General features: G+C 43.2%; 1 protein-coding gene and 1 long non-coding RNA gene across 16 annotated transcripts in view; one reads left to right on the top strand and one right to left on the bottom strand.

Moving 5' to 3' along the window:
- Positions 1–2,208: 2,208 nt before the first annotated feature.
- On the bottom strand, positions 2,209–4,232 carry LOC133497683 (uncharacterized). The gene is made up of 3 exons (XR_009794085.1): positions 4,098–4,232; positions 3,414–3,500; positions 2,209–2,342 (listed from the first exon to the last, which is right to left on the bottom strand). It is a non-coding gene; the product is annotated as an uncharacterized LOC133497683 (long non-coding RNA).
- Positions 3,938–24,862, top strand: part of plekha7b (pleckstrin homology domain containing, family A member 7b) — a 93,118-nt gene continuing 72,193 nt past the window's right edge. For 9 of the 15 annotated variants that reach the window (XM_061813763.1, XM_061813761.1, XM_061813760.1 and 6 more), the window contains exons 1-3: positions 3,938–4,383; positions 4,504–4,580; positions 4,656–4,713. In XM_061813763.1, the coding sequence (XP_061669747.1) occupies positions 4,070–4,383; positions 4,504–4,580; positions 4,656–4,713 (449 nt within the window). In that variant the 5' untranslated portion in view covers positions 3,938–4,069. Of the gene's footprint in view, positions 4,384–4,503; positions 4,581–4,655; positions 4,714–8,553; positions 8,759–20,214; positions 20,354–21,974; positions 22,110–23,866; positions 24,051–24,862 lie in introns of those variants that run through there. The other 6 variants (XM_061813774.1, XM_061813772.1, XM_061813770.1 and 3 more) reach the window with 6 other exon arrangements.

Raw genomic sequence — 24,862 nt, 5'->3', positions numbered from 1 at the left:
GTGAGTGCGACTGTCTCCATGTGCCCTGCGATTGGCTAACAACCCGTTCAGATGTACCTCGCCTCCTGCCCGTTGACAGCTGGGATAGGCTCCAGCATTCCCTGCGACCCTCATGAGGATAAGCGGCAAAGAAAATGGATGGATGGATGGATGGATGTTTTTCCACGGAAACAGTGAGAAAGTGGGCACATCACATCGGCCTCACAATTTTGAGCCCTGGAGTTTGAATCAGAGTTCCGGCCATCTTGTGCAGAGTTGCCATGTGGATGGTGTGGCTTTTCTGCATCTTCATGCAGGTGAGGTTATTGGAAGACACAATTGTCCATAGGTGTGAATGTGAATCTTTATGGATGTGTGAATTGATGTTTATCAACTGTGTATTATGTTCCCCGTGTTTGGCTGGCAATGAGTCACCCAGTTTCACGCCAAAAGTCAGTTGCGGTGCACCAGAAGAAATGCGAAAGAAAATGAACAAAGCGATGATCTCCCGGTGGCACAGTGGATCAGCTCACAGTTCTGGGGTCCCGGGTTCAATCCCGGACCCGCCTGTGTGGAGTTTTCATGTTCTCCGCGTGACTGCGTTGGTTTTTTCTCCGGGTGGGCACTCCGGTTTCCTCCCACATCCCAAAAACATGCAACGTTAATTGGACACTCTAAATTGCCCCTAGGTGTGATTGTGAGTGCAGCAGTTTGTCTCTATGTGCCCTGCGATTGGCTGGAAACCAGTTCAGGTTGTACCCCAGCCTCCAGCTGGGATAGGCTCCAGCACCCCCGTGACCCTCGTGAGGATAAGCTTCCGAGAAAATGAACAAATGAATGTTCTTCCATGGTAACTCCGCGGAAAGTCCAAAACTTGTTAGTGTATACAGAAAGCATACACAGTGTTGTTAAAATATCAAAAGACAAAAGAAAATCACGGAAATTATGATTAATTTCTTGTTGGTATTTACAAATCAAAATGATTATTCTACATTTAAAGAGAGGTCTTCATCCCTTACTTTCAGCATAAGAAGACAAAATCATTGAGTCACCTTGCCCACAGGAAGGAATCCAGCTGAGATTATATACAGAAGCCCTCCACTCGGGTGTGTACATTGTACATACATGAGTATGTGCATTTTTTTTGTGTGTGTGTGCGTGTGTGGGTAATTTTGTGTATTTGCATGAGTGCTGCTGTTGAAGATAAATCACGTCAAGGTCAAAAAAAAAAAAAAGCTGGGAGATGGTTTTATTGCAGTGTGTGTAGTTATGTACATCGCTTAAAAAAAGCCCAACTGATTGAAAGGAATTTGAATGAACATCATCTTAATTTATGTTGGACAATAATTTTTAAACTTACACAGAACAATACAATTGAATCTTACATTAATTTGTAGCAAAAGTACTTGTACTCGAGTATAGTTTTTCTGTATAATTTGTAGCAAAATTACTTGTACTCGAGTATAGTTTTTCTGTATATGTCTACACGTGACTCCCGTGACTACATAGAATACTCTACGATAGATGTTATCAAGGGTTTTACTGCCCTGGAATGTTTACATTAACGATTTATCCACACGAAGGATATGTCCGTCAGGATATATCGTACGTGCTTGTTCTTGGCACTCAAAGCCCGAAGTGAAATCTGTTAAATAACGCAGTTTAATGCAGAGTAAGCACATATCAGGGAAGGCGCTTTTTTCTTCTTTTTTTTTTTTCTCTCTCCAAAGAACACTGCAAAGAAGATGATGCTGCAAAAAACTTCACTTTATGGTCCACACTCATTCTTTTCCCGTTGATGTAAACATGTGTGGATTTTGATGTAGTCACCACATTAAATAAAGCAAATTCTGTTCCTTCGGTCAAAGGGAAGGATGGAATAGAAATGTAAAAAATATGAAAAGCTACAACACTTGTTCTGAACTTTAGTGTCGAATGAGGGAGCCGCAGTACTGCCCTGCTGGCCATTATGTGAATTTCCACGTTGGCTTTGACGGGTGCGTCAATCAACCGGAGCTCACCAGTGCTGACAGGTTTGGCAATACACACTTATCGTAGTAGTTCTCACCCGGTTTGCCGCCACGCGCGCTTGACACCGCAGTTATCTTGGTCTCATCACTCCATAGGACACGGTTGCAGGAATACATGTCCTTAGTCGGCTTTCTTGCGCATCATCTTTCGAAGAAGCTTCCCGACTAGCTTGGGAACATCTCGGGATTGCGCCCACTCCCGGAAAAGCTGGACAAAGTGACTGAAAAGATGGCCGTTTGGGCTTTTCTGCTCAGGTTGCTGCCCCTGCGACTCGACTCTGGAGAAGCGGAGGACGATGGACGGATGGATGATTTGTTCCTGACTTGAGGAATCTGGAATATTTCATTGCCGTGTGTAAAGTCTCTTATATTTTAAATACACGTGCATGTGTACCTCACTTTACAGGCATTTAAAAAAAAAAAACATCTTATCATGGCCCACGTGGTGGTGTTATGTCCCTTCACAGCACTCAGTGGAGTGCACCGCCACCTACACCTTGCCTCTGGTGGACTTAATAGAATATTCTATTATTAGTTGGAGGTCAGAGCTTCAGTCAGACGCCAACAAATCAAGCCCAGAAACGCACGATGGAAATCAGTTTGAACATTTACTTGACACTCGTGATACAGTAGTTTTATGTGCCACTGATGAATTGATTTTTACATCTAAAAATGTGACAGATCAGCATCGTATGCTCAGATAGGCACCATCCACTGCAATGGACCTTTCTGATGGCAATCTTAAGCTCCGCCCCCTTCGCCATGTCCCACAAGCTCCCAAAATGGCGATTGAACATAACATGTTTGAACTCGATTCTCTATCGCGTATTCCAAATAATATTGGGGTAATTTTTTTTCCAAATACGTAAGACTTGTCCAAGAGAGTTCTACAGAGAGGTCTCAACTATTTCACGCAAGGATATGTAAACGGAATTGAGATTTTGGACGGAGCAGGACACAATGTCAGAGTGACAGCGAAATGTTGGCGATCGATGCAAAAAAGTTTGACGTCTCACAAACTTCATATTGAAATCCAACAGGACAAAATAGTGGAATTGTACTGCGCGTGTAAAGCAGGGTGAGTACTTTTCACTTGGGAAGATCAGGAGTAATATCATTGTAGTCTTTAGAAGTGAGTGGGTGTATTCACTTGACTTGGCTCGTAATGGAACCCAGCACTCTGTTTTAAAAGTCCAATGTGAACCAAATAGGCAAATAGACATTTCTCTTGCGTGACGTGGCGCATTTACGCATCACTAACCAGACTCTTGGCCATAAAACATGACACACTTCATTCAGCAGGTCAGTGATACACTTACGAAAGTGAAAGTTGTTCTGCTACAATGTATAAAGCACTGATAATAATTCAATCCAACTCAGAGAAGAGACTTCTCACTCACTTACCTTCGAACATCCAGTCTGGCCTTTGTTGATATCGTCCACATTTAGTTGTACGTGCGGTCTTCCGTGAGCCTTCATCCATCGTAGACACTTGGTCAACAGTGTTTAAGGCTTTGGAAAATGAATGAAGCGGGCCCCTTGTAAGCTAGCAGGATACCTTTCATCAGAATTGCACGTTCCCCAAGCGCATCTGAGGACCATTTTCTCGGGAACACTAACTTTTCCAAGCGCACGCTACTGACAAGCAGCATTGCTTGTGGGACAACATGTCAGAAGGGGCGGGTTAAGACAATGCGGCTTTCTGATTGGCTATTATTGTACGAGTGATTGACAGGTCGGAAAGGTCCATTAATAAGTGGCTCTCTATGTAGATATCTAGATAATGCATTCATTTAATAATATGATTTTGAATTACCAGAAATATACTACTAAGAATTTTAATTCCCACATTTTGTCATTTACGGATTCCAGTTTCTTTCATTTTTTTGTCATGGTATCATTTCCGTATCAGTAAAGTTGAAGCTGCTATGGCCTTTAGATCATAATTTAAATATCACGACAACACTAGTAAGACAGAAGTGGCACTAAAAAATGTAAAACGTTACTAAATGCAGGGTGGATTATTTTATACTGGTGAGGACCAACAGTAAAGTGGTAAAATGGATTTAGAGATGATATCGAGGATACGGAAAAGAAGCTCCAACGCTGCAGCGGTGGTGCGGGATCGACGGCACCTTCGGCTTTCTGGCCCTTTAAAAGTGTGCGGCTTGAGCAGTGGGATTATTTGCGCTCGGCGGTGGTGGACAAGTCGGCGGAGAGAGAAGGGACGAGAAAGAGAAGAGAGAGGGCGGTGGGGGTCGAGGGACAAGTCGAGCTGGAGAGGAGGAATCATGGCGGCGCCGCTTGGACGGGACACCCTACCTGACCACTGGTCTTACGGAGTTTGTCGGGACGGCCGCGTGTTTTTCATCAAGTGAGCCACTTTTTTTTTTTTTTTTTTTTTAGCCAAGTCAGCCGTCTCCAACGCGAGGTTCGTTCCTCCATCGTTGACCAAGTAACAGGTGTCTTTTTTTTTTTTTTTTTTTTTTTCCAGCGACAAAACTCGCAGGACGACTTGGCTTCACCCTCGAACTGGCGAACCTGTGAATTCCGGACACATGATACGTTCAGGTACGCCGCAGGCGGGGGGGATTTTGGTCGGACGGCTCGTCGTAGTTTCGATTCCATGTCGTGTTCCTCTTCCAGATTTGCCCAGAGGATGGGAAGAGGGCTTCACGGACGAAGGAGCCAGCTACTTCATCAAGTGAGTGGCACGTTGTTGCGTTGTTCGGATGTCTTGAAACGCGGTACCGTTCGGATTTTGGAGTGGTTTTCCCGTGTGCAGTTCAGGCACGTATGGAATGCCGGCATTATCCGTGTTCACCGACGCTGCAAAAGGTCGTCTAGACTCTTGAGTTGAGAAACAATAACACATTTAAAGTAGCAGCCTAAGCAGAGCAGGAAGAAGGAAATTAAAATTCTCCTCGCATGCTTTACGCCGGACCTCTCCATTAGCTCGGTGTGTGTGTGTGTGTGTGTGTGTGACCTTGTGGTGACGGAGATGTATAACCGTGATTGCGAAATTGAAGCGGGGAGGGCAGATTTTCCCCGAAGTCACAAACTACAAGTGTGAGTTGTTTTGGCCTCTTTTTAATCGATAGTTAGAAAAATCACCAATAGCGCAGTGATGTGTCCTTTACGATTTTTTTGCAAGTAAATGATACAGGGCGGCGCGGTGGGGCAGCTGGTGAAGCGTTGGCCTCACAGTTCTGAGGTTCCGGGTTTGATCTCGGACCCGCCTGTGTGGAGTTTGCATGACCTTGCCATGCCTGCCGCTTTCCTCCAACATCCCAAAAACATGCACCATTAATGGATAGGTTAGGTTAGGGTCCAATGCCGCCATCTTGTGTGTCATAGAAGTCAGAGAACACAGGTGATAGGTGACGCTTGAAGGTTTTTTTTTTCTATCGTGAATTAATCAGATTGGTCTAAGGACTGTAGTGACATCATTGGACATTCTGAAACGCGAGACTGTTTCACTGACTGAATGTTGTTAAATCATCATCATCATCATCATATCCAAGTGGTTCTTGGTTTCCCAAGTATCGGTTTAAAAAAATATTTAGCTCTCCATCATGACCAATTTTAAAATACAGGACCTTGTAGCTGGTTTCCTCCCAGATCCCACAAAACATGCAAAATCAATTAGACGCTCTTAATTGCCCCGAGGTGTGATTGTGAGTGCGTCTGTTTGTCTCGATGTTCCCTGCGATTGGCTGCCGACCAGTTCAGGATGTACCCCGCCTCCTGCCCGTTGACAGCTGGGATAGGCTCCCGCAGTCCCCTCGACCCTCCTGAGGATAAGCGGCTAAGAAAATGGATGGATGATAGGGTGCTGTATATATATATATATATATTTTACATCATCTAACTGTACAGGCATTCATTTTGAGCAACCATCAGGTTGTTGTGCATTATAACAACATTTACCTTGTTATTGAGCCAAGGCACTTCAAAATGATGCATGGTGAATATTTGACAACATCCCCCCCAAAAGACATTGAATAAAGTTTTGGAGCTCTACATTCAACATGATATAATCTGAATTATTTTCAATTGAACCACAAAAACATAGTGCGATTGTCATCCTTTGTTCCATTGGTTTGGTAAACCGGGGGTCGTGAGTTCATTCCTCACTCAGGCCGTCCGGAAGGGCATCCGGCGTAAAAACCGTGCCAAACAAATGAGCGTTCATCTGAGATGTCACACTGTGGCGACTCCTAACGGGACAAGCCGAAAGACACTTACTTCTGTACAACATCAGTTGTGTTATTGACTAGACGTAGTGAATTATGATATGATAGTGTTGTCAGTTCTGCATCAGTTTTTGAACCTGCAACAACCCTTAGGTCTCCAAACCACATCCTCATTGAAAGTGAATAATTTTCATTGCATCCACCACAAATAAGGCTCAGTGTGTCCACCTCAGATTCACGCGTTGTTGATGAAATCATGTTCATTTTGGAGAAATTACCACCGTGTCTGCAGTGGCAGCAGCGAGCTCGCTGCTCTGGGGACCGTCATAGCTGCTACGCTGCCGGGTGCACTGCAGGCAGACATGACTGCAGTAAATTCCCGTCCAGGCAGAGCTGGCAAAAGTACCCACAGTCTCGACTCGAGGAAAAGTACAGAGGCTTGTGTGAAAAGTGTAAACTCTAAAATGTACTGAAATACAAATGTAAAACGATAATGCAATGCCTGTTTTGACAACGTGGGACGGCTACAATTTATTCATTCAATAGAAGAACTACCGAGCACTGGCTCAAAACAACACGTAGAGATTCGCGAATCGTGTAAATTGAGCAAAAATGCCCAATTAGTTCATGATAAAAATTCCCCCCCCCCCCCCCCACCCCCCCAGATTGGACTGAGAATCTTTGAATGCCAAAAGTTGGTATTTTTTAGGGTAGCAACAAAATCGTGCATTCACAACAAACGTGGCTCTTTACCAGGGGTCGGGAACGTTTTAGGCAGAGAGAGCCATAAATGCCCAAATATAATTTCAAAAGAGCCATGCAATATTTTAAAAAACTAAATACATGTGTATTTCAGCATTTATGTAGACCCAAGATTTTAGAGTACAACAAGTCTGTGAATTCTTTTAAATGACATCGTGAGGATGTCGCTAACCAACGATGACAAAAGCACTTTTTGCCATTAATGTGACTTCTGGTGCTGGATGGTTTTGCTGATGGCTTTATAGTCTTTCATACGCCCTGAGATTATGCTTGATCCATTAATCGTGAACGTAATTCAATTCGATTTGCCATCATGATGGTACGATAGTGAACAGTTCTTGCCGACAATAGCATGTCTTTTATTCGTTTGATTATGTGAAAAGTTGGCAAACATGTCATTGGCAACATCAGGCATCTGTGAATGGCTGTCCAGTCTTGCCGAAAACTGTAGAACTCCCCATCTTTTTTTTTTTTTTTTTTTCTTTGAGCGATCGTTTGCACAATGGACCTTTGCGACCTGTCAATCACTCGTACAATAATAGCCAATCAGATAGCCGCATTGTTAAAACAATCTGAACCTTGGTTTGACACGCCCCTCTTGCCCGATTGTCCCACAAGCAATGCTGGTTGTCTTGGAAAAAGTTAATGTTATGAAGAAAATGGTGCTCAGATGTGATTCCACTATTTTGTCCTGTTGGATTTCAATATGAAGTTTGTGAGGTGTCAAACGTTTTTGCATCGATCGCCAACGTTTCGCTGTAACTCTGACATTGCGTCCTGCTCCGTCCAAAATCTCAATTCCGTGTACATATCCTTGCGTGAAATAGTCGAGACCTCTCTGTAGAACTCTATTGGACAAGTCCATCTCATTTTGGCAAAAAACACACCCAAACATTATCTGGAATACGCGTTAGAGAATCGACTTCAAACATGTTCTGTTCTATTGTCATTTTCGAAGCTTGTGGGATGTGGCTAAGGGGGCGGAGCTAAAGATTGCCACTGGAAGGGTCCATTAGTTGTTGCTATCTGCTTTGCGTTGGACCCCTCCGCGCCTGCGCACATCGACTGCTACGGCGAATTACGGCAACCCCACTAGGACAAACTGTCTCTGACATTGTACAGTATGTACTGATGAGGGCTCTGCGAGCCATATGCAACATCAAAAGAGCCAGATATGGCTCGTGAGCCACAGGTTTGCGACCCCTGCTCTATACTAACATTTCCATTGGTAGGACTGGCGTGACCAACTTTCTCACCTTTTTGCACCAGCATGCTATCCTGAAGAAAAGTAGCTTTGCATAATTAGCATACCGTATTTTCATCTGAAGTAAATATTGCAAGTGATGATCTTTATGATGCCTGCAAAATATTTCACTGTGAATATGAAGTTTATCAGTAACCATCACTGGCTGACAACGCTGGTAATTTATTTTGTCTAATTTAAAAAAAAAAAAAACGACAAAATGAAAACATTTTCAAATCAAAGCAAAGCATAACCACAGGCTTGCATGTCCTTAAATGAACTTAACAGCAAAATGATTGAACGCAATCCAAAAAAAAAAAAAAAAAAAAAATTTCTTCACCAGCTGCGATTGAATGCAGGACGGAGGTCGTTCAGTTGCAGTCTCGAGCGGCGACAAATCATTCTTGGAGGGGACAATGTCAAACAGCCGTCTGGAATAAGGCCTTGGATGAGGAATATGGAGCTTCTTCGAATTCGGTGCGTCATCGACATTGATGCTCACTGGCTCACGTTGCTTCCTGTCGCTGCTGTCACCGGTTTTTCACCTCGTAAGTCACTAAGATCTTAATCAGAATGTCAATTGCAGTTGACTTTATACCTCTCTCTATATTTATGCCTTTTTATTTTTTAAATATAAGGTTGTTCTAGTGTTGGGCTCTCAAAAAGTAACAAGGCCATAGGACTATAAAGTACAGATACCTGTTTAAATGTTGGGAGTCAATAAATATTCCTCAGAAAAATAAATACCACAGACTGAAAAATCTACTTGGAACAGTAACAAAGTCTTCGTAAGTGTTATTTCCCAACACTGCAGCTAGGCCACAGGTGTCAAACTCAAGGCCTGGGGGCCAGATCTGGCACATCACATCGTTTTTTTTGTGACCCTGAAAGGAAATTATGTGCATCAACTAATGTGATTCTTGCTGAAATGTGTACCAACATTTTCTAAATAGTCATATCCATCCATCCATCCATCCATCCATTTTCTTAACCGCTTATCCTCACGAGTGTTCCCAGAGTGCTAGAACCTATCCCAGCTTTCGTCGGGCGGGAGGGCGGGTTACACCCTGAACTGGTTGCCAGCCAATCCCATGGTACACGGAGACAAACGGCTGCAGTCACAATCACACCTACGGGCAATTTAGAGTGTCCAGTTAATGTTGCATGTTTTTGGGATGTGGGAGGAAACTGCAGTGCCCGGAGAAAAGCCACGCAGGCACGGGGAGAACATGCAAACTCCACACAGTTGAGTCTGGGATTGAACCCGAGACCTCAGAACTGTGAAGCCAAAGCTTTCCAGCTGCTCCACCGTGCCGCGTAAATAGTCATTCATTTTCTGTGCCACTTATCCTCACAAGGGTCGCAGGGAATGCTGGAGCCTACCAGCTGTCAATGGGCAGTAGGCGGGGTACACCCTACACTCACAATCACACCTCGGGGCAATTTAAAGTGTCCAATTAATGTTGCATGTTTTTGGGATGTGGGAGGAAACCCGAGTGCCCACCCGGAGAAAACCCACTCAGGCACGGGGAGAACTTGCAAACTCCACACAGGAGGGGGCGGGATGGAACCCGGGTCCTCAGAACTGTGAGGCCAAGGCTTTACCAGCGGAACCACCGTGCCGCCCCTAAATCGTCATATTTAATAAAAAAAATACAAAGTTAATAGTGTTCTGCGATTGGCCGGCAACCAGTTCAGGGTGTTGTTCCTGGCCATTGGCAGCTGGGATAGGCTCCATCACTCCCTACTACCCTTGTGAGGATAAGCGGATAAGAAAATTGATGGATGGATGGATGGATGGGAAGTTAATAATAGTGGTCTGTGATTGGCTGGCAACCAGTTGAGAGTGTATCCCGCTTCCTGCCCATTGACAGCTGGGATAGGCTCCAGCAATCCCGCGACCCTCGTGAGGATAAGCGGCAAAGAACATGGATGGATGGATGGATGGATGGATTATTTGAATAAACTCTTAAATCAGTCAGAGGTGAGTGGACATCTGATTTTGAAAAGTAGTCATCCACGCGTTTGTTGCGTATATTTATTTATGTGGTGCCGCAGCCGTGCAGGCCCTCCGATGGAAAGCGAACCGACAATGCGGCCTGCAGCCAAAATGAGTTTGATCTCGGTGCGCTCGTCAACTTTGGTGATGTTGACCGTGAGGTTCTGCGACGGCACATCTATAAAGTATTGGACGCACAAGACAGGTCGCTCCTAATCTGACTCGTTTTACAAGGCAGTGGATTTGAAAACGACTTGTTCAAGGTGAGTTTGTTGCATCACCCTTAATCTTGTCGTGACCCAAACAGTTTTATACGAATTTAGCTGCGGTCCGTCTGCTTGTCCCCGGCTGATGGATTGTTTGCGCTCTGCCGATATGAAGTTCACTATGTACGCATTCCAAGATATGATAAATATGGAATTGCTCGACGACAATTGAATTTGTTGTTGTGAAGACATTTCGGCTATTGTGTATGATATATATATATATTTATTTTTTTTCCCTTTGGCCCTGCAAAAAGACGGCACAGATGAATGAACGGCATCTTAAACCTTTTGCTGTAGTTGGCCGCAGACTGCCCGGATGAATTTGTGTAAGCGTCCCCTTCTGCTCCCTTTCCTGCTTGTTTCTTGGGCTGGATTTACAATTGCACGTCGTCCGACTGTTTCTGCATCCATTTTGTCACTTGCACCTTCTAGTGCAGTTTTCATGGCTTCAAGTTTCGGCATAATGAAATGACGATGATCATAAAATTAATAATAAGTGGGCGGCACAGTGGTTCAGCTGGTAGAGCGTTGCCCTCACAGTTCCGAGGACACGGGTTCGATCCCGGCCCCGCCTGTGTGGAGTTTGCGTGTTCTCCGTGTGCCTGAGTCGGTTTTTTCCGGGTGGGCGCTCCGGTTTCCTCCCACATCCCAAAAACATGCAACATTAATTGGACACTCCAAATTGCCCCAAGGTGTGATTGTAAGTGTGGGGTGTACCCCGCCTCCTGCCCGTTGACGGCTGGGATAGGCTCCAAGATGCCCCGTGACCCTTGTGAGGATAAGCAGCAAAGAAAATGTATGTATGGATGAAAATAGTACTTTTCATGTAGAGTGCATACTTTTACCTTTGAATTACAGTACGTTTTCAATTGCAGTTACTCACATTTGAAAAATGTACGGGTGTGGTCAATCATGATATACGCAATTTCAAGATCTCAGAAATTAAAATCTTTTCCTAATTTTGCCAGTTTGGGGGCTTCTTCGTTTCTCGTATTGAGTGTTTCGGGTTCATTCAGAAAGATTCAGGTGGGTGGACTCAATTTCAAAGTAAAACTTCCAGTATTTCAAATTAATGTTGCAAAGCAAATTTCTTTGTATAGCTCATTTCATACACGAGGTAACTAAATGTGCTTTACATGATTTAAGGCCTTTGAAAACAAAGAGATAAATATTTAAAATGGGATAAAAACAATAAAAACTAACCCTATAAAAAATGACAGTTTAAACTGCATACAGTGCAAGTAATGTGATCAAAAAGTGGATATCGAGTTTTCAACCTTGATTTAAAAACATTCACACTTGGCGCTGACCCTCACCTCCGTTGGCAACTTTTTCCATTTGTGTGCAGCATAATAGCTAAATGCTGCTTCACCATGTTTGCATGTAGCATCTTTTCAGGTGATTAAAAAGAGGATGAGCGGTCGGTTTATCAACAACTTTTTTTTTTTTTGATAATCATCTGGTACTGTCATCCGAAACTATCTGTAACTAGATCAGCATTTAACATCTGCGTCCATGCACATACTTTCATATTTCTCCAAAACATCCCATTTTTCTTCTTTTTCCTGTTCATGTAACGTGCAGATGAAATATGTACGTTTACTTATTGAATAAAAGTATCGCCAGCATGACCAGTGTGTCTGCTTCTGGATGAGACATTGGCCTGAATTAAACGGCTACTAATCCGTAGTCATGGTGAGCTGCAGCCGTGGCAAATACTTCAGCCAAGTTAGCCGTGACCTCACGACTACATCATTGAGACACTCGAATGACCTTTTTAACGTTTTCAAATGAAACACGTTTTCTTTTTAAAGCTGCGACAAAGGCCACATATGCCTTGGCGTACTTTTATTTCAAGTCACTTTCAAATCATGTATTATTAACCCTACAGGAGGCAGGATCACACTAAATAGATATGAAATGCTTTTTTTTTTTTTTTTAATATGTTGTACTCGCAAAGGATTTTAATGTATTTAAAAAAAAATATTCCAAATCATGCACAACTGAGCAAGTTGAATGTTGTAATTTAGCTCGAGTAATTCTTGCTATTAATGAAGTGTTTTTGATCATCTGACAGATCTACTCACTGTGAACGCATTCAAAAGCTTACATGAAATATTCCATGCGCGCAAGCAAGTCCCAGAAGCCTGCGTTTGGGTTAGCTACATTTCTTTGCACGTTTTACTCATAGCAATAAATTACATGATGACCCCCCCCAACCCCCAAAAAATAAAAGTGTCTGGGGGGGGGGGGGTGCACAAAAGAATCCCAGGGGCCCGTGACTACTTTAACATGCCGCTGACCAGCACTCTCTTTCTTTTCGGCACTATTCAAAGGTTGTGACTCGGGGATACGCCTGGAACTTGAATCCACCGCAAAGTCGAGGGCTCTCTCCCCAACTGAGGAAATTGTTACAGTCCAAAAATCGCCGATAAAATGTTGCCCCTCATTAATACACGTTAGAGCCGGGCTGTGTTTACACTTGACGGGGTTACCGTCGCTTGGTTAAAACAAACTCTGGTGCAATTTCTCTGCTGGTGAGGTTTGTTTGCGCAATTATGAACAGAATGAATCCCAAAAATCATCCAGATGGTCTCAGCCTCATTCTGTCTCAAATACCGTTGATATACTGTAAATATGATCCTGATAATTCTGTCATATCTGCTAAACAAAGTAAAAAAATGATGCTATTAATATCATTACCGTATTTTCCGTACTATAAGGCGCACCCAAAAGACTTTAATTTTGTCAAAGGCCGACGGTGCGCCTTATAATCTGGTGCGCCTTATATATGGATCAATATTGAGCCTTTGGTGCAGCTCCATCTAATGGACGGATATCGTAACCACAGCCTCTACTGTGGCGTCTATTCTATGCGCCTTATAATGCGGTGCGCCTTATATATGGAAAATTTTTGAAATAGGCCATTTGTTGGGGGTGCGCCTTATATATGGATCAATATTGAGCCTTTGGTGCAGCTCCATCTAATGGACGCATAACGTAACCACACCCTCTACTGTAGTGTCTATTCTATGCGCCTTATAATGCGGTGCGCCTTATATATGAAAAAGTTTTCAAATAGGCCATTCGTTGGGGGTGCGCCTTATAGTGTGGGAAATATGGTAAATAATATTAATTGGAAACTCCAAATTGCCCCTAGGTGTGATTACGCGACAGTTGTCTGTCTCTGTGTGCCCTGCGATTGGCTGGCAACCATTTCAGGGTGTACCCCGCCTCCTGGCCGATGACAGCTGGGATTGGCTCGAGCACTCCCTCATGAGGATAAGCAGCTCAGAAAATGAATGACATTAAAGACATTACAACCTTAGTATAGATTGGAGGGCGTAGATGTGAAAAATGGACCTATCGGCGTTTATTTGATCTTGACACTTACCAGCAGTTCCTTCGAGAAACGACGACAAGTGTAAGCTGACCTTTTCCTCACAACACTTTTTCGGGGGAAATGTTCTGTTGATGCGGCCGCTTATTATTCTCTCGTGTCGAGAGAGTACAGTGCATCTACACTTGAACCGATATTCACCTTGATGAATTGTAACGGCGAGCGATGCCAGGTTTCTCCATTTGTCCCATGTGACTCCCGGCTAATTAGACGTCTGTGTCACCTGATTAAGGGAACTGCTGCACTTAGCCAATTAAAGTTTATGAGGGAATATGTAGCCGTGGTGCATTTATACTGCTTTGCTCTTGTAATATGTATTTGATGAGACAGGTTAGTGGTTAATAGCGGCAAAGATTGCGGGGAATATTCCGTACCGTTTTCGTCAAGAATCATCCTCATGGTTACCAGTATTTCGTGTGCAAAGTGTGTCAGGAAAGTTCCAAGACTGGTGTCGCATAGCATACTTGCATACAATATTTCAAATCCTAGCGATGAATTGTTCCCTTCGATATTGCTATCTCTCTATCTATCTAAACGGAATATGGTAAACGCCCGTCTGACAATGGAAACAGATTAACCAGGGTGATTTTTCTCCGCAGCCTCGTGGAAGTATCCTTGAGCAAAGTACCTGAACCCGCAGTCGTTCTATTTGTCGTCAGGTTGTGAATGAAGCCGTGGGAGCGCACATCCTCATCATCATTACGAGAACGGCTGACTGAGGTGACATTGGAAAATCGCACCTTGAAAGGGAGCGAGTGAGTCGCCATATAAATGAATCTCGTTTATCATTATCTCCGACAGTCAGACCAGACTTCTGTCAAATCTTTGAGGAAGTGCAGTATAAATGACTCCCATTTCCGCCCTAATGGATGATATGATAATGATACAAAAAGTCAGTTTATCGGATTGTAGATTCTAAAATCAAGGAACTGGAAAGCAAAACAGTGCAGAACACTAACAATTACCGTAAATTCCGCCCAATAAGCCGCAACTTTTTTCACACGCTTTCAACCCTGCGGTTTATGTGGCGATGCGGCTAATTTGTGCATTTTTTTCTAACGGCCACAAGGGGGCACTCGAGCGGAAAAGGTAAGAGTGAGACCGGATATATGTGCCCAGGAAGTGACTTTTACCGGTCCGGCCCTGTTAGCGCTGTGCTCGCGTGTTGCTGCTGTGTAACTGCCTTGTCTCAGTGATTTTTACCAGTATGTTCTTTTTTATAACCGGCCCTGTTAGCGCTGCGGCGCTACCGTTAGCATGGCCGTGCTCGTGTTAAACTTTCTGTGTGCGGTCTTTCATTGTAAATATCAATTTCAATGTGAGCACTTGCGGCTTTTACACAGCCGCGGCCTATGTATGTACCAAATAGTATTTCCTTTACAAATGTACTGGGTGATGCTTATAACCAGGTGCGCTCTGTAGGCCGGGAATTACCGTATATCTTTTCTATGCTCTCAAATGTGATGGAAATTGTTAATCTGGTCAGGTGTCACTTGAAAGTGAGAGCTGTCACTTGAATCATCGAATCAAAAATAATCAAAACCATGTCGATCAGTCGACTCGGATGGAGTTTAAGCACTTCAAGTTGGGCAATTGGGTCTGTTTGATTCAAAATGACACAAAGTTGCAGTTCTTGCAGTTCTTTTTTTTGTGGAATGAGTGCAGAAGGAAGTGTTTGTTAGCCACAATGAAAAGCTGAAGCTACCCACGCTTGCGTCTCAACCTCATCAAATGCGATTGCTGTATCAATATTTTATTTTCTCTCAGTAGCATCCCTGAGGGCGTTTCTCTTAATCCCCATTTAATGAAGCTTTCCGCGCTTGCAAACCCGGCATTCTATCTATTCCAATCACTCCGCTCAGAATGGGTACTTCCACAAATATGCATCAAACAACCTTTGTATTTCTTCCGATAAAGTCCCAAATCAATGCAACTCTCTCAGTCAGGATTGCGAAATTATGGCATTTTCAAAATTCTACTCTGGAAATCACGTAATGAAAAATTCAGTCAGTTGAAACCCCTTATGAAGCATCCTTTTTTTTTTGTTGGACCTTTTTTTTTTTCTTTTTTTTTTAAATCTGTTTTCTAGGCACATGAGGCAAAGAACCGTTTGACCACTGAAGAAGTCAAAAGTTAAAAGCGAGTTGTTCAAGTCTGCTTTGAGAGCAAAACCTGTCAGGTTTTGATTTCCCCTTTTTCGACTCTTCTCTCAACTGAAATTCCTTTTGGGATCAGGCAGGAAGAAATTCTGGAAAAGATTTCAAACAGAGAAACTCGACTGCCTTGTCAGGGTTCATTCTCTCCATCGGAGTCATGCCAAATTGTGTAATTTGGGGATATTGGATCTGAAATTCCTCTGGTTATCCTCGGTGAGGCTGACCTATTAGATTTGAGTGCACAGCCGACCATAAATGTGAAAGACCTCCCATTCAAGATAATTGTCGAGTGCCTAGGAAAGAAATATATAGAGCACAATTACTGAATATCAATCAGATCGATCCCACTGCAGGCGACCGGAGAAGTGTAATAAACTCACTCTGCGGCGCAAGGCACCTGCTGTTGACGTTAAGCCAGCACAGCGAAATGAAATTTAATTTGTCTTCAAATGTCTATTTTTCAGATTCATTTCAGATTAGCGTAATATACTGTAGTATGGCTCGATAAATCGAAGAAAAATGTGCAGCAACAGCTGACCATCTTGTCATGTTTCATTAAAAATTGCAAATTATTGATACGGGCAATTTGGTTGGTGATCTTAGAAATTGGGAGAGAATCCCAGGAAAGTCGTGTGGCTTCACGAAATAAAACCATGTGGCGGTCTATCGGTAAATGCGTCTCCGTATGAGAAATCGAAAGTCTTTGTTCACATTTTCTGCAGTGAGGCCTTTTGCCCATGCAGTTAAATTGCACTTGAAGTCGCGAGCCAAGAAGGAAAATGGATGATCAGCTGAGCCGTTTCTGACAGGCCCATTAAGCTGCTGCTTCCTCATTTGAACCTCGAAAGTCGACGCACCGCTTTCCGAATTCCCTCCGTGGCACCGCGTGTTCTGTAGGTGAAACGCATTTAAAGGTGAAGACGTTTGCAAGGTGTTTTCGTGCTTCCAACATCTGTTTTTTTTTTTTTTTTTTTTTTTTGCAACGCACGGAAACCGAGGCAAGGTTTCCTGAAACGCGCTACAGTTCCTCTTGATTAGCGGGCGCAGGCACTGACGCACGAGTTATTAATCACGTACAGTAAGGCTACAAAATACATTCATTCCGCCTGTCCAGATATCAGGATTCACAATCACCGAATTGCCTGATGGGGAATGTAATTCCTCCTCTTTCACGTTTACGCCGCTATATAGTCCCGTTTATCTATCGGTCCATCCACCCCACACCGTGTTTAACTACATTCTTGTCTACGGACAAGCAAAAAGGAAGTTGTGAGCGTTACCAGCTGCCGTTTGTGTGTGTGTGTGTGTGTGTGTGTGTGCAAGTAGCCTCTGATTGAATTCAGATGAAAGTTGCCGCATTCTGTCAGAGCCCAGTGAGGACTGGAGCCACTGCAGAGAGAGGAGGCGCACTCTCTTCTCGTCTCACCTCACACGTGAGAACAGCAGCGATGAGTTAGCAGCGTCAAAGGAGCGTTCCTTTGATGGTATCTCGCGGTATTATTTAATAGCACCGAGCGAGCGTGAAGGTTTTGGCGTTGGAATAAATAGAAAAGTTCTGTTTCTCTGGCAGGGTCCAGCATGTGACTTCTATTAATTTTACAGTAGCACCTGGTCGAGCATGTAGAATTGATTGCCGTTTCATCAGATCTTGACCCAACTGAGGAAACACGGCGTGCAGTCGTTGGCTGCATCCAGCAGAGGCAGTCTTGATTCAGTTTGCAGTCAATAAAAGACAAACGTGAAATTTTTATGACATTTATTGACTGGAATAGTTACCGGTGAGTTTAGTTGGTTACTCAGTATTATGAAACTGCTTGTGCCTGGCTGTTACCTCAATATACTTCAGAGTTTGGAATAAATACATTCAAATATCATACATTCAAATAAAATGGATTGTTTAGTCAAACAAATACCAACAGAATTTTGTTGGGCTTCTTGATGTTGAAGCTCGATGTGTGACATCTATTTTGAAATGGGTTCTGAAGTGGATGGCTCCTCAAAGCTCTCTTAAAGAGCTAATAAGGAACAAATTTGTTCACGCAGTTTCAGGTAATGATCTTACTAAAAAGAAAATCCGTTGTCAGGACTTGATAGATTAATAAAAATTTGCGATCTCTATCCAAGATATAATGTATGTCAGGGGTGGTCACTGCGTCGATCGCGATCGATGAGGCAGTTTGGGCCGATCGCAACGGTGTGCTGCAAAAAAAAAAAAAAAAAAAGACAGCCGTATTTTTCTGACCTTTAGCTCACCGCGCATGTGTAAACAAAGACACTTAATACAGCAAAACAAGCTAGTCGGCGAGTCCCCCCCCCCTCTATTTTAAGCCCCCGCTTTATAAATCTCATCAAACATGAGAAGAAGAAAACAAAAATGTACCACTTTCATACGGAATGTGAGGCGGACTTATTTTTCCCGATGTCATTTTCGAAGTGCGTTTGCCTCACCTGCCAGTGGAGTGAAATGTGTAGCGGCATTTTCGAACCGTTTGTGGAAAATACGACACCAACGTTCCGCCGAAAAGCAAGCTGAGAATGAGAAAAGTGAACAAACTAAAATTCAAATTGGCCGCAAAAGAGGCATAGCTGACCCGTTGATCCGATCTTTTAAAAATAAGGCGGAAATATTTTCGTCAATAAAATCTCTGCAGCTGTAAAGGACTACAGTTACACGGCGCTGTGAAGCCATGGCTGGTGTGTGGAAGGTCTTCGGAGATTGTGAGTGTGAGTGAATCCACAGAGTGTGCATTTTCATTCGTACGGTATTTAGTGATTTTCAACGTGAACTCAGATAGTTACCAAAAATGTTTCAAGTTAATTATGTTGTGTTGTGCAATATTGGCTTTGTGGAAAGCACACAAACCTACATTTACACATAAAAAATCCTCTATATACTTTAAAATACATATGTTTTGCATTTTTTTAGTAGGTAGATCTTTGTGACTCGGTCATTCTATTTCATTGGTCATTCGATCGCGAGAGGCCGGCTGCTTGAAAAGTAGATCTTGGGGTAAAAAAGGTGGCGTGAGTAATGCCATATTTCAAGTAGCATTTCATGTTCATTGATGATGTGAGCAGCGAAAAATTGTTTATGTTGATTACTTGGTTCAATATCATTCTGGAATGCGATATTGAGTACAAACAGCGAGATTTATGTGAGCGGGGAGAGAAGGTCTTGAGATGGTGCAATTTGTGCTGCGCTTTGTCAATTGTCACAAATGAATCCATACGCAATTTTCCCAAAGCCTGCAAGTGCCAGCCTCATTTCTTAGTCACCGAACAACAAACAATCAAGGTACATACATTTTTTTTTTTTTTTTTTGATTTCCCAATCAGCGTGCAATCTGACAGAGTGTACGTTATTTCCGAGGGACTGCAGCACTGGTGTGAGTAATTGATGATGTAGGTTAGAGAAGATGGGATCTGTCAGAGAGCAACTCAGACCAATAGTTGCTTTTTTTGCATTTTGCCACTGGATATTGCTGTTGGAGGCTGCGATACTTTTATTTAGCGCTTGTGTCGGTCCAAAGGACCTTTGCTATTTTAAAATAGAACACAGCGAAAGTGGTTGTCACTGCAAAATATGAACATTGACCCAGTGGTGGGTTTGATGGATGGAGCACAACCACCCTCAGCCACTCCTTGTTACCCTTTTCTATCGGTCTTCTCTGTGGATTATTGACCATAGAGGCGGATTTGCCACTCAGCTGTCGTCTGTCCTCCATCCCCGTCTCTCGTGCTCGCCGTTGTCATCTGATGAGGGGAGATCGGGCGCAGACGCAACGCTTTGGTTGCAGACGGAAACCAAGGTCAGCAGCTTTACACAGAGGTGAAAGCTGCTCATCTTGGGCGACCGGTAGGAATGGCGCGTCCCGGCGTGGTTTCCTCTTCCTTTTATCTTTAAACTGAGGAAGTGGACGCTGTTTTCTTTTTTTTATTCAACCCTGGAGAGGCTTAAAGGCTAGATGGTGAAAGTGCGAGAGAGAGAGAGAGAGAGAGAGAGAGAGAGAGAGAAGAGAGAGAGAGAGATAGAGAGAGAGAGAGAGAGAGAAGAGAGAGAGAGAGAGAGAGATAGAGAGAGAGATCAGATCTCTCGCTCTCTCTCTCTCTCTCGCTCTCTCTCTCTCTCTCTCTCTCTCTCTCTTCGAGAGAGAGAGAGAGAGAGAGAGAGAGAGAGATATTCCCATCTGGCATTGCTCTTCACTGAGCTCCACGGGAAAACAAGACAAGCGCAACCTGCACGTTAGTTTCTCTGGCATCAGGACATGATGACAACTTTTGGTTGAGTTGAAGTGACTTTTTGCGGTCTTGGTTGTTTCAGGGTAGGTAGCATGTTTTTGTTCAAAGCTCTACTTCTTTTTCTTTTGTCACATCCGCTTCAATTGTGCTTTCGCTTTTAACTTCATGCACTTTGTTTTGTGGGGGGGGGGGGGGAATGGCTAAACCCGATAATTACAATACATGAAAAATGTGTCGTGACCTTTTTGAAGTGCTACAGCATTCACGAATTTACCTCGGAATTGTGGCTAGTTCCAGTTTCATTCACATTATCCTGAACCTAACAGAATTCGCTACTATGCAGATTGCGATTGAACACAATGTCGCAGATCTGGAGATGACTCACCGAAATGGAAAGTAGTTATTATATCAACTCTGTTGACTGTTGGAATTAGATGCAGCAAGTAATCAGATGATGAATTGAAATACTTTAGTTGTGGTTGTATAACGTTGTAATTACGGTACACCGTGCTAGCAATGTATGCAAGGATCCTTTATTCATGATTAAACACATTTTAGAGATTTTGATCGTTTTGTTGCTCAAATTCTTCATGATCTTGCAAACCATTTTGAAATTTAAAATATGATGGTAGCATCATATTTTTTTGGTGGGTCATCTTTCAGCTGTGATAGCTCATAAAATGCGCATGCATGGATACGCATTTTAATGACAAAACAGTATAGGCAGGTCCGACTAGCTGTTGAAACCGTGATGAGCAACTCTATTCTGAATTTAAATGATCATGAATATTATCTTTATCACGTGTAAGGCTATGGTAATTACTTTGTCATATATGTTGTCCAGGACACTTTGTTTAACAATTTAACTATCAGACGTGCTTTTGTGTCAACTAGTGACCAATACAAGTTTGACTTTGGCCTTTTGGCATTTGGCTGACTGTATCATCTGCAAAGCAGTTGTCCACCCAATGGATGAGGAATCCTCCACTATTAAAATGATATAATAACTGAGAACTCCACCAAACATATTTTTGCTTAGCAGATTTCCATTATAAATGTCTTATTTTATTGTTTTACAGTACGTGGTGTTTTTCCACTTGACATATTTTGTTTGGCTCTGTTTTCTTTTCTTTTATGAATTATTGCATACCGTTTACATTCTGCAAAGCGTTTTAGCCACTCCTTCAAGGCCGCGGAGGTTCTGAACCTCGTTATTATCTCGCAGTGTTACAAAATGGTACTGTTCCAATATCTGGAATGCTTTAAGAGACACAAAACTGTCGAACCTTTGTACTCAGTCCATTCCAAAGAAGTGCTTAACCTCTGTTTGGTTTAGATTTGGAAGTCTCATCACTCGTACTGTTACCATTACAAAACTTTTTTGTTAGCAATACATTTTAAACATTTGTATAATTCTTTTTATACAAGTTTAAAAATAAGTTGACAAGAGTTTGTAATAATGCGGCGTTGTCAAGGGCCACGCCATAGGGATTGTTTTCTTCTTAGAGACATTGAGACTGTAAATATCATAATTACTTGCAGTTTGATCACGTTTTTGTCAATTAATTTAATGTATTAGAAATCAGAAGTCATAGAAAATGGTAACAAGGAAACACTTGCGTTGTACATAAAAAAAACAAAAAAAGCAGTTAATGTTAAGACAAAGATTAGGATCTGTTAAGAGTAAACTGTAAATGTTTTCAGGTTTTCTGTCAAAATGGAAGGAAGAAATCCATTTGGGAAGAAACGTGAAGTGCGTTAAAATGATGATGGCAGGTTGGATCCGGCTCCCGGGCTTTGAATTTGACACCTATCCATTGAAACAACAAAAACCCCCAAGTATGACACAAGTTATGACACATACAACGACACTCTTTATACTTTCCGATGTTCTTCTTTGTCACCAACTTGATCTTTTGTTTCGGAAAAAAAATCAAAATGTACAGAGTGCTTCCTGCTTAGTGCTCAATGACAGCGCTTGAATTAGGTATGCTGACGTCTTCTGTGATATAGTATGTATGATGTATGTACAGCCCAGGTGTCAAACTCAAGGCCCGGGGGCCAGATCTGGCCCGCCACATGATTTTATCTGGGCCGCGAAGGCTAATCATCGGTGTCAAAATCCGTGATTCTCGTGAAAATATGTCCCAACATTTCAAAATCGTCACATATCATAAATGGTCATGTTGAGATATCAGTATTTTATTGTTACCAAACATGAACAATGGGTGAAAAACCCATTCCGCTTGATTTTTCAGTCCAAAACTAGTTCATAAATTTCATATGATGAGACGATTTAGGATTTCTATGGTTTCATCATAACGGCCCTCTGAGGGAAATCATGACTACAATGTGGCCTGCAACAAAAATGAGTTTGACACCCCTGATGTACAGCATGTATTTGGATGCATATGGATTGTGTTTATATTCCTCAATTGTGTGACCTCGCGGGCATTTGACCTTAGAGTTTCATTGCGTTGTAAGCTGCACTTACAGTGGAATATTGGGATACCAGCGCTGTATGGCGGAAGGGGACCTCAGCTCACTTCAAGATAAGCAGTAGTTTAGCAAATCCAATTAATGACCAATTCCTCCGAAAAAGGGGCTTCGAGCTTTTTATTACCACTCTCAGCTGAATTTTGCTGTCAAACAAAACAACCTTTTGGCTTTCAGTCCAGTCTGCTGGCTTCATATTAACGCAACTCAGTATGTCATGTTGCTATAAACCTTTAAGCAATGGTTTGAGCACATTTGGTGCAGCAAAACATGTAGAAAGGCAATTTAACAGTACTCAATCATATTCTTTATCCTCTGTAAAGAAAGAGTAGGTCAGTGCTGATGGGCTAACAGAAATTCTAATGACCAGCAACTGTCCTTCTGTGTGTCTTTTACTGGCTCCAGGTGGCCAAGACAGGCACACCACGAAGAGTTGCGCAATGCCATCGAAGTGATGTAATTTAATGTCGATTTATTATTGTATTATTGGAGAGCTATTTTTCTTCATTAAAATACACATTTTTTTTTTTTTTTTGGTGGAAAGGTGACCAATTAATTTAATTGGGTCCAGCACCCCTGCGACCCATATGAGGATAAGCGGCTTGGAAATTGGATGAATGGGAAAAGATCATTTGTGAGTGTGAACCTTGAGCAAGTGTACTTCATCTGCCAAAAGTGTTTCTGTATCCTTTCCCGTCACGACTCCTCCATCCTTCTCCTCTTGACCACGCACGTCGTTTCTGGATGACTGCAGAGAGAAATGGAACCGAGAGGGCGTCCTGCTTAGGGAAGCGATGTGTTAAGGAGGCACAGCTCCGGTGAGATGGGGGGGTGTGATAGGATACGGGCTACGGGGAGGCAGTAGAGAGAGGGGGAGAGAGATGATTACGGCTTATGCCTAAAAAGCTCTGTACCTACGCTTAAACCTGGCTTTTTGCGGGCCTCCGCGAGGTCGACTGGTCTCCCATCGAAAGGGTAAAGCGCTCGGAGACGGCCCCGTTGAGCGATTGCGTGTAATTGGAGCTCCACCTTTGCGGGCTCACACGGGAGCGGTGGGTAGGAGGATGTTTTGAATGAATCAATGATGCCAGCGTGTTCAGCAGAGGACGTCAGCAGCAGCGGCGGCAGCAGGGGCGGCGGAGTAAAATGAGTGGGTAGGCGCACGCAGCCACCATTCAGGAGAGAAGCAGCAAATCACAGACCCGCCGCTAACATGTTGGGCCAACCAGGACGGTCCTCTCAAGTCGGTCACAAGAGGCGGCCGGTGGATCGCGCAGCTTCCAGGTGTGTATCTGACGCCTTCGCCGGGCGCAGAATTTCATGGGAAAGTGCTTTGGACTGCACGCCGTTGAACGTTAACGTGAGAGAAAGAAAGGGAATTTATCCGGTTGCGCGGGCGTGATGGACACCGAGGGGTCCTCGCTGCGGCGTCTTGTAAACGCAGGTCGCTGACCGCTTGGTCAGGTGAGCACAAGAGCAGAGTCTTCTTCTTTCGACATCTACCGATGCTGTTCTTATAATTTGGTGGCGTCTCTGCAGGTACGGTGCGCTGCAGTCCTAAGCACTCCCGAGGGAGGACAGAATTGAATGTTTACATCCGTTCCGAGCGCAGTTGCTATTTAAGTCCAACCCACAGACTGATGTACAATAAAGTGATGTATGTACTCGGGGGGGGGAGACGACACTAATGTCCTGAAAGTGTAGATCCAGCCAACGATTAATTGTCGTGCTCTATGTTCGCTACTGATGAAAGCCCCGACATGAAATCTATTCCGACAATTCTCTTCGTAGTGTTAAACGACTTTATCAAAGAGGCTTCAATATTGTCACACGTGTATCAACAATAATAACGTGAAATAAATGCAGCATCCTGCTTAGTGACGAGAAATAAGCTCGTCAATGTGAGCGCGTTCTTGTGACGGTCACTCCAGAAGATTAAAACATCTGTCACGGGTGATGTTTGTGAAATACGATATATACTCTACTGTACAAAGTGTATTATCATTATTATTATTATTATTATTAGGAAAGGTGTTCCTGCACCTAACTTTTCTTTAACCTTGATTTAGCAGAAGGAATGCATCTTCTTTTGAACG

The sequence above is a fragment of the Syngnathoides biaculeatus genome, chromosome 3 (genome assembly GCF_019802595.1).
Source record: "Syngnathoides biaculeatus isolate LvHL_M chromosome 3, ASM1980259v1, whole genome shotgun sequence".
NCBI lineage: Eukaryota > Metazoa > Chordata > Actinopteri > Syngnathiformes > Syngnathidae > Syngnathoides > Syngnathoides biaculeatus.
The sequence above is the reverse complement of the archived record's forward strand: the minus strand, read 5'-3'. Positions and strand labels throughout refer to the sequence as shown.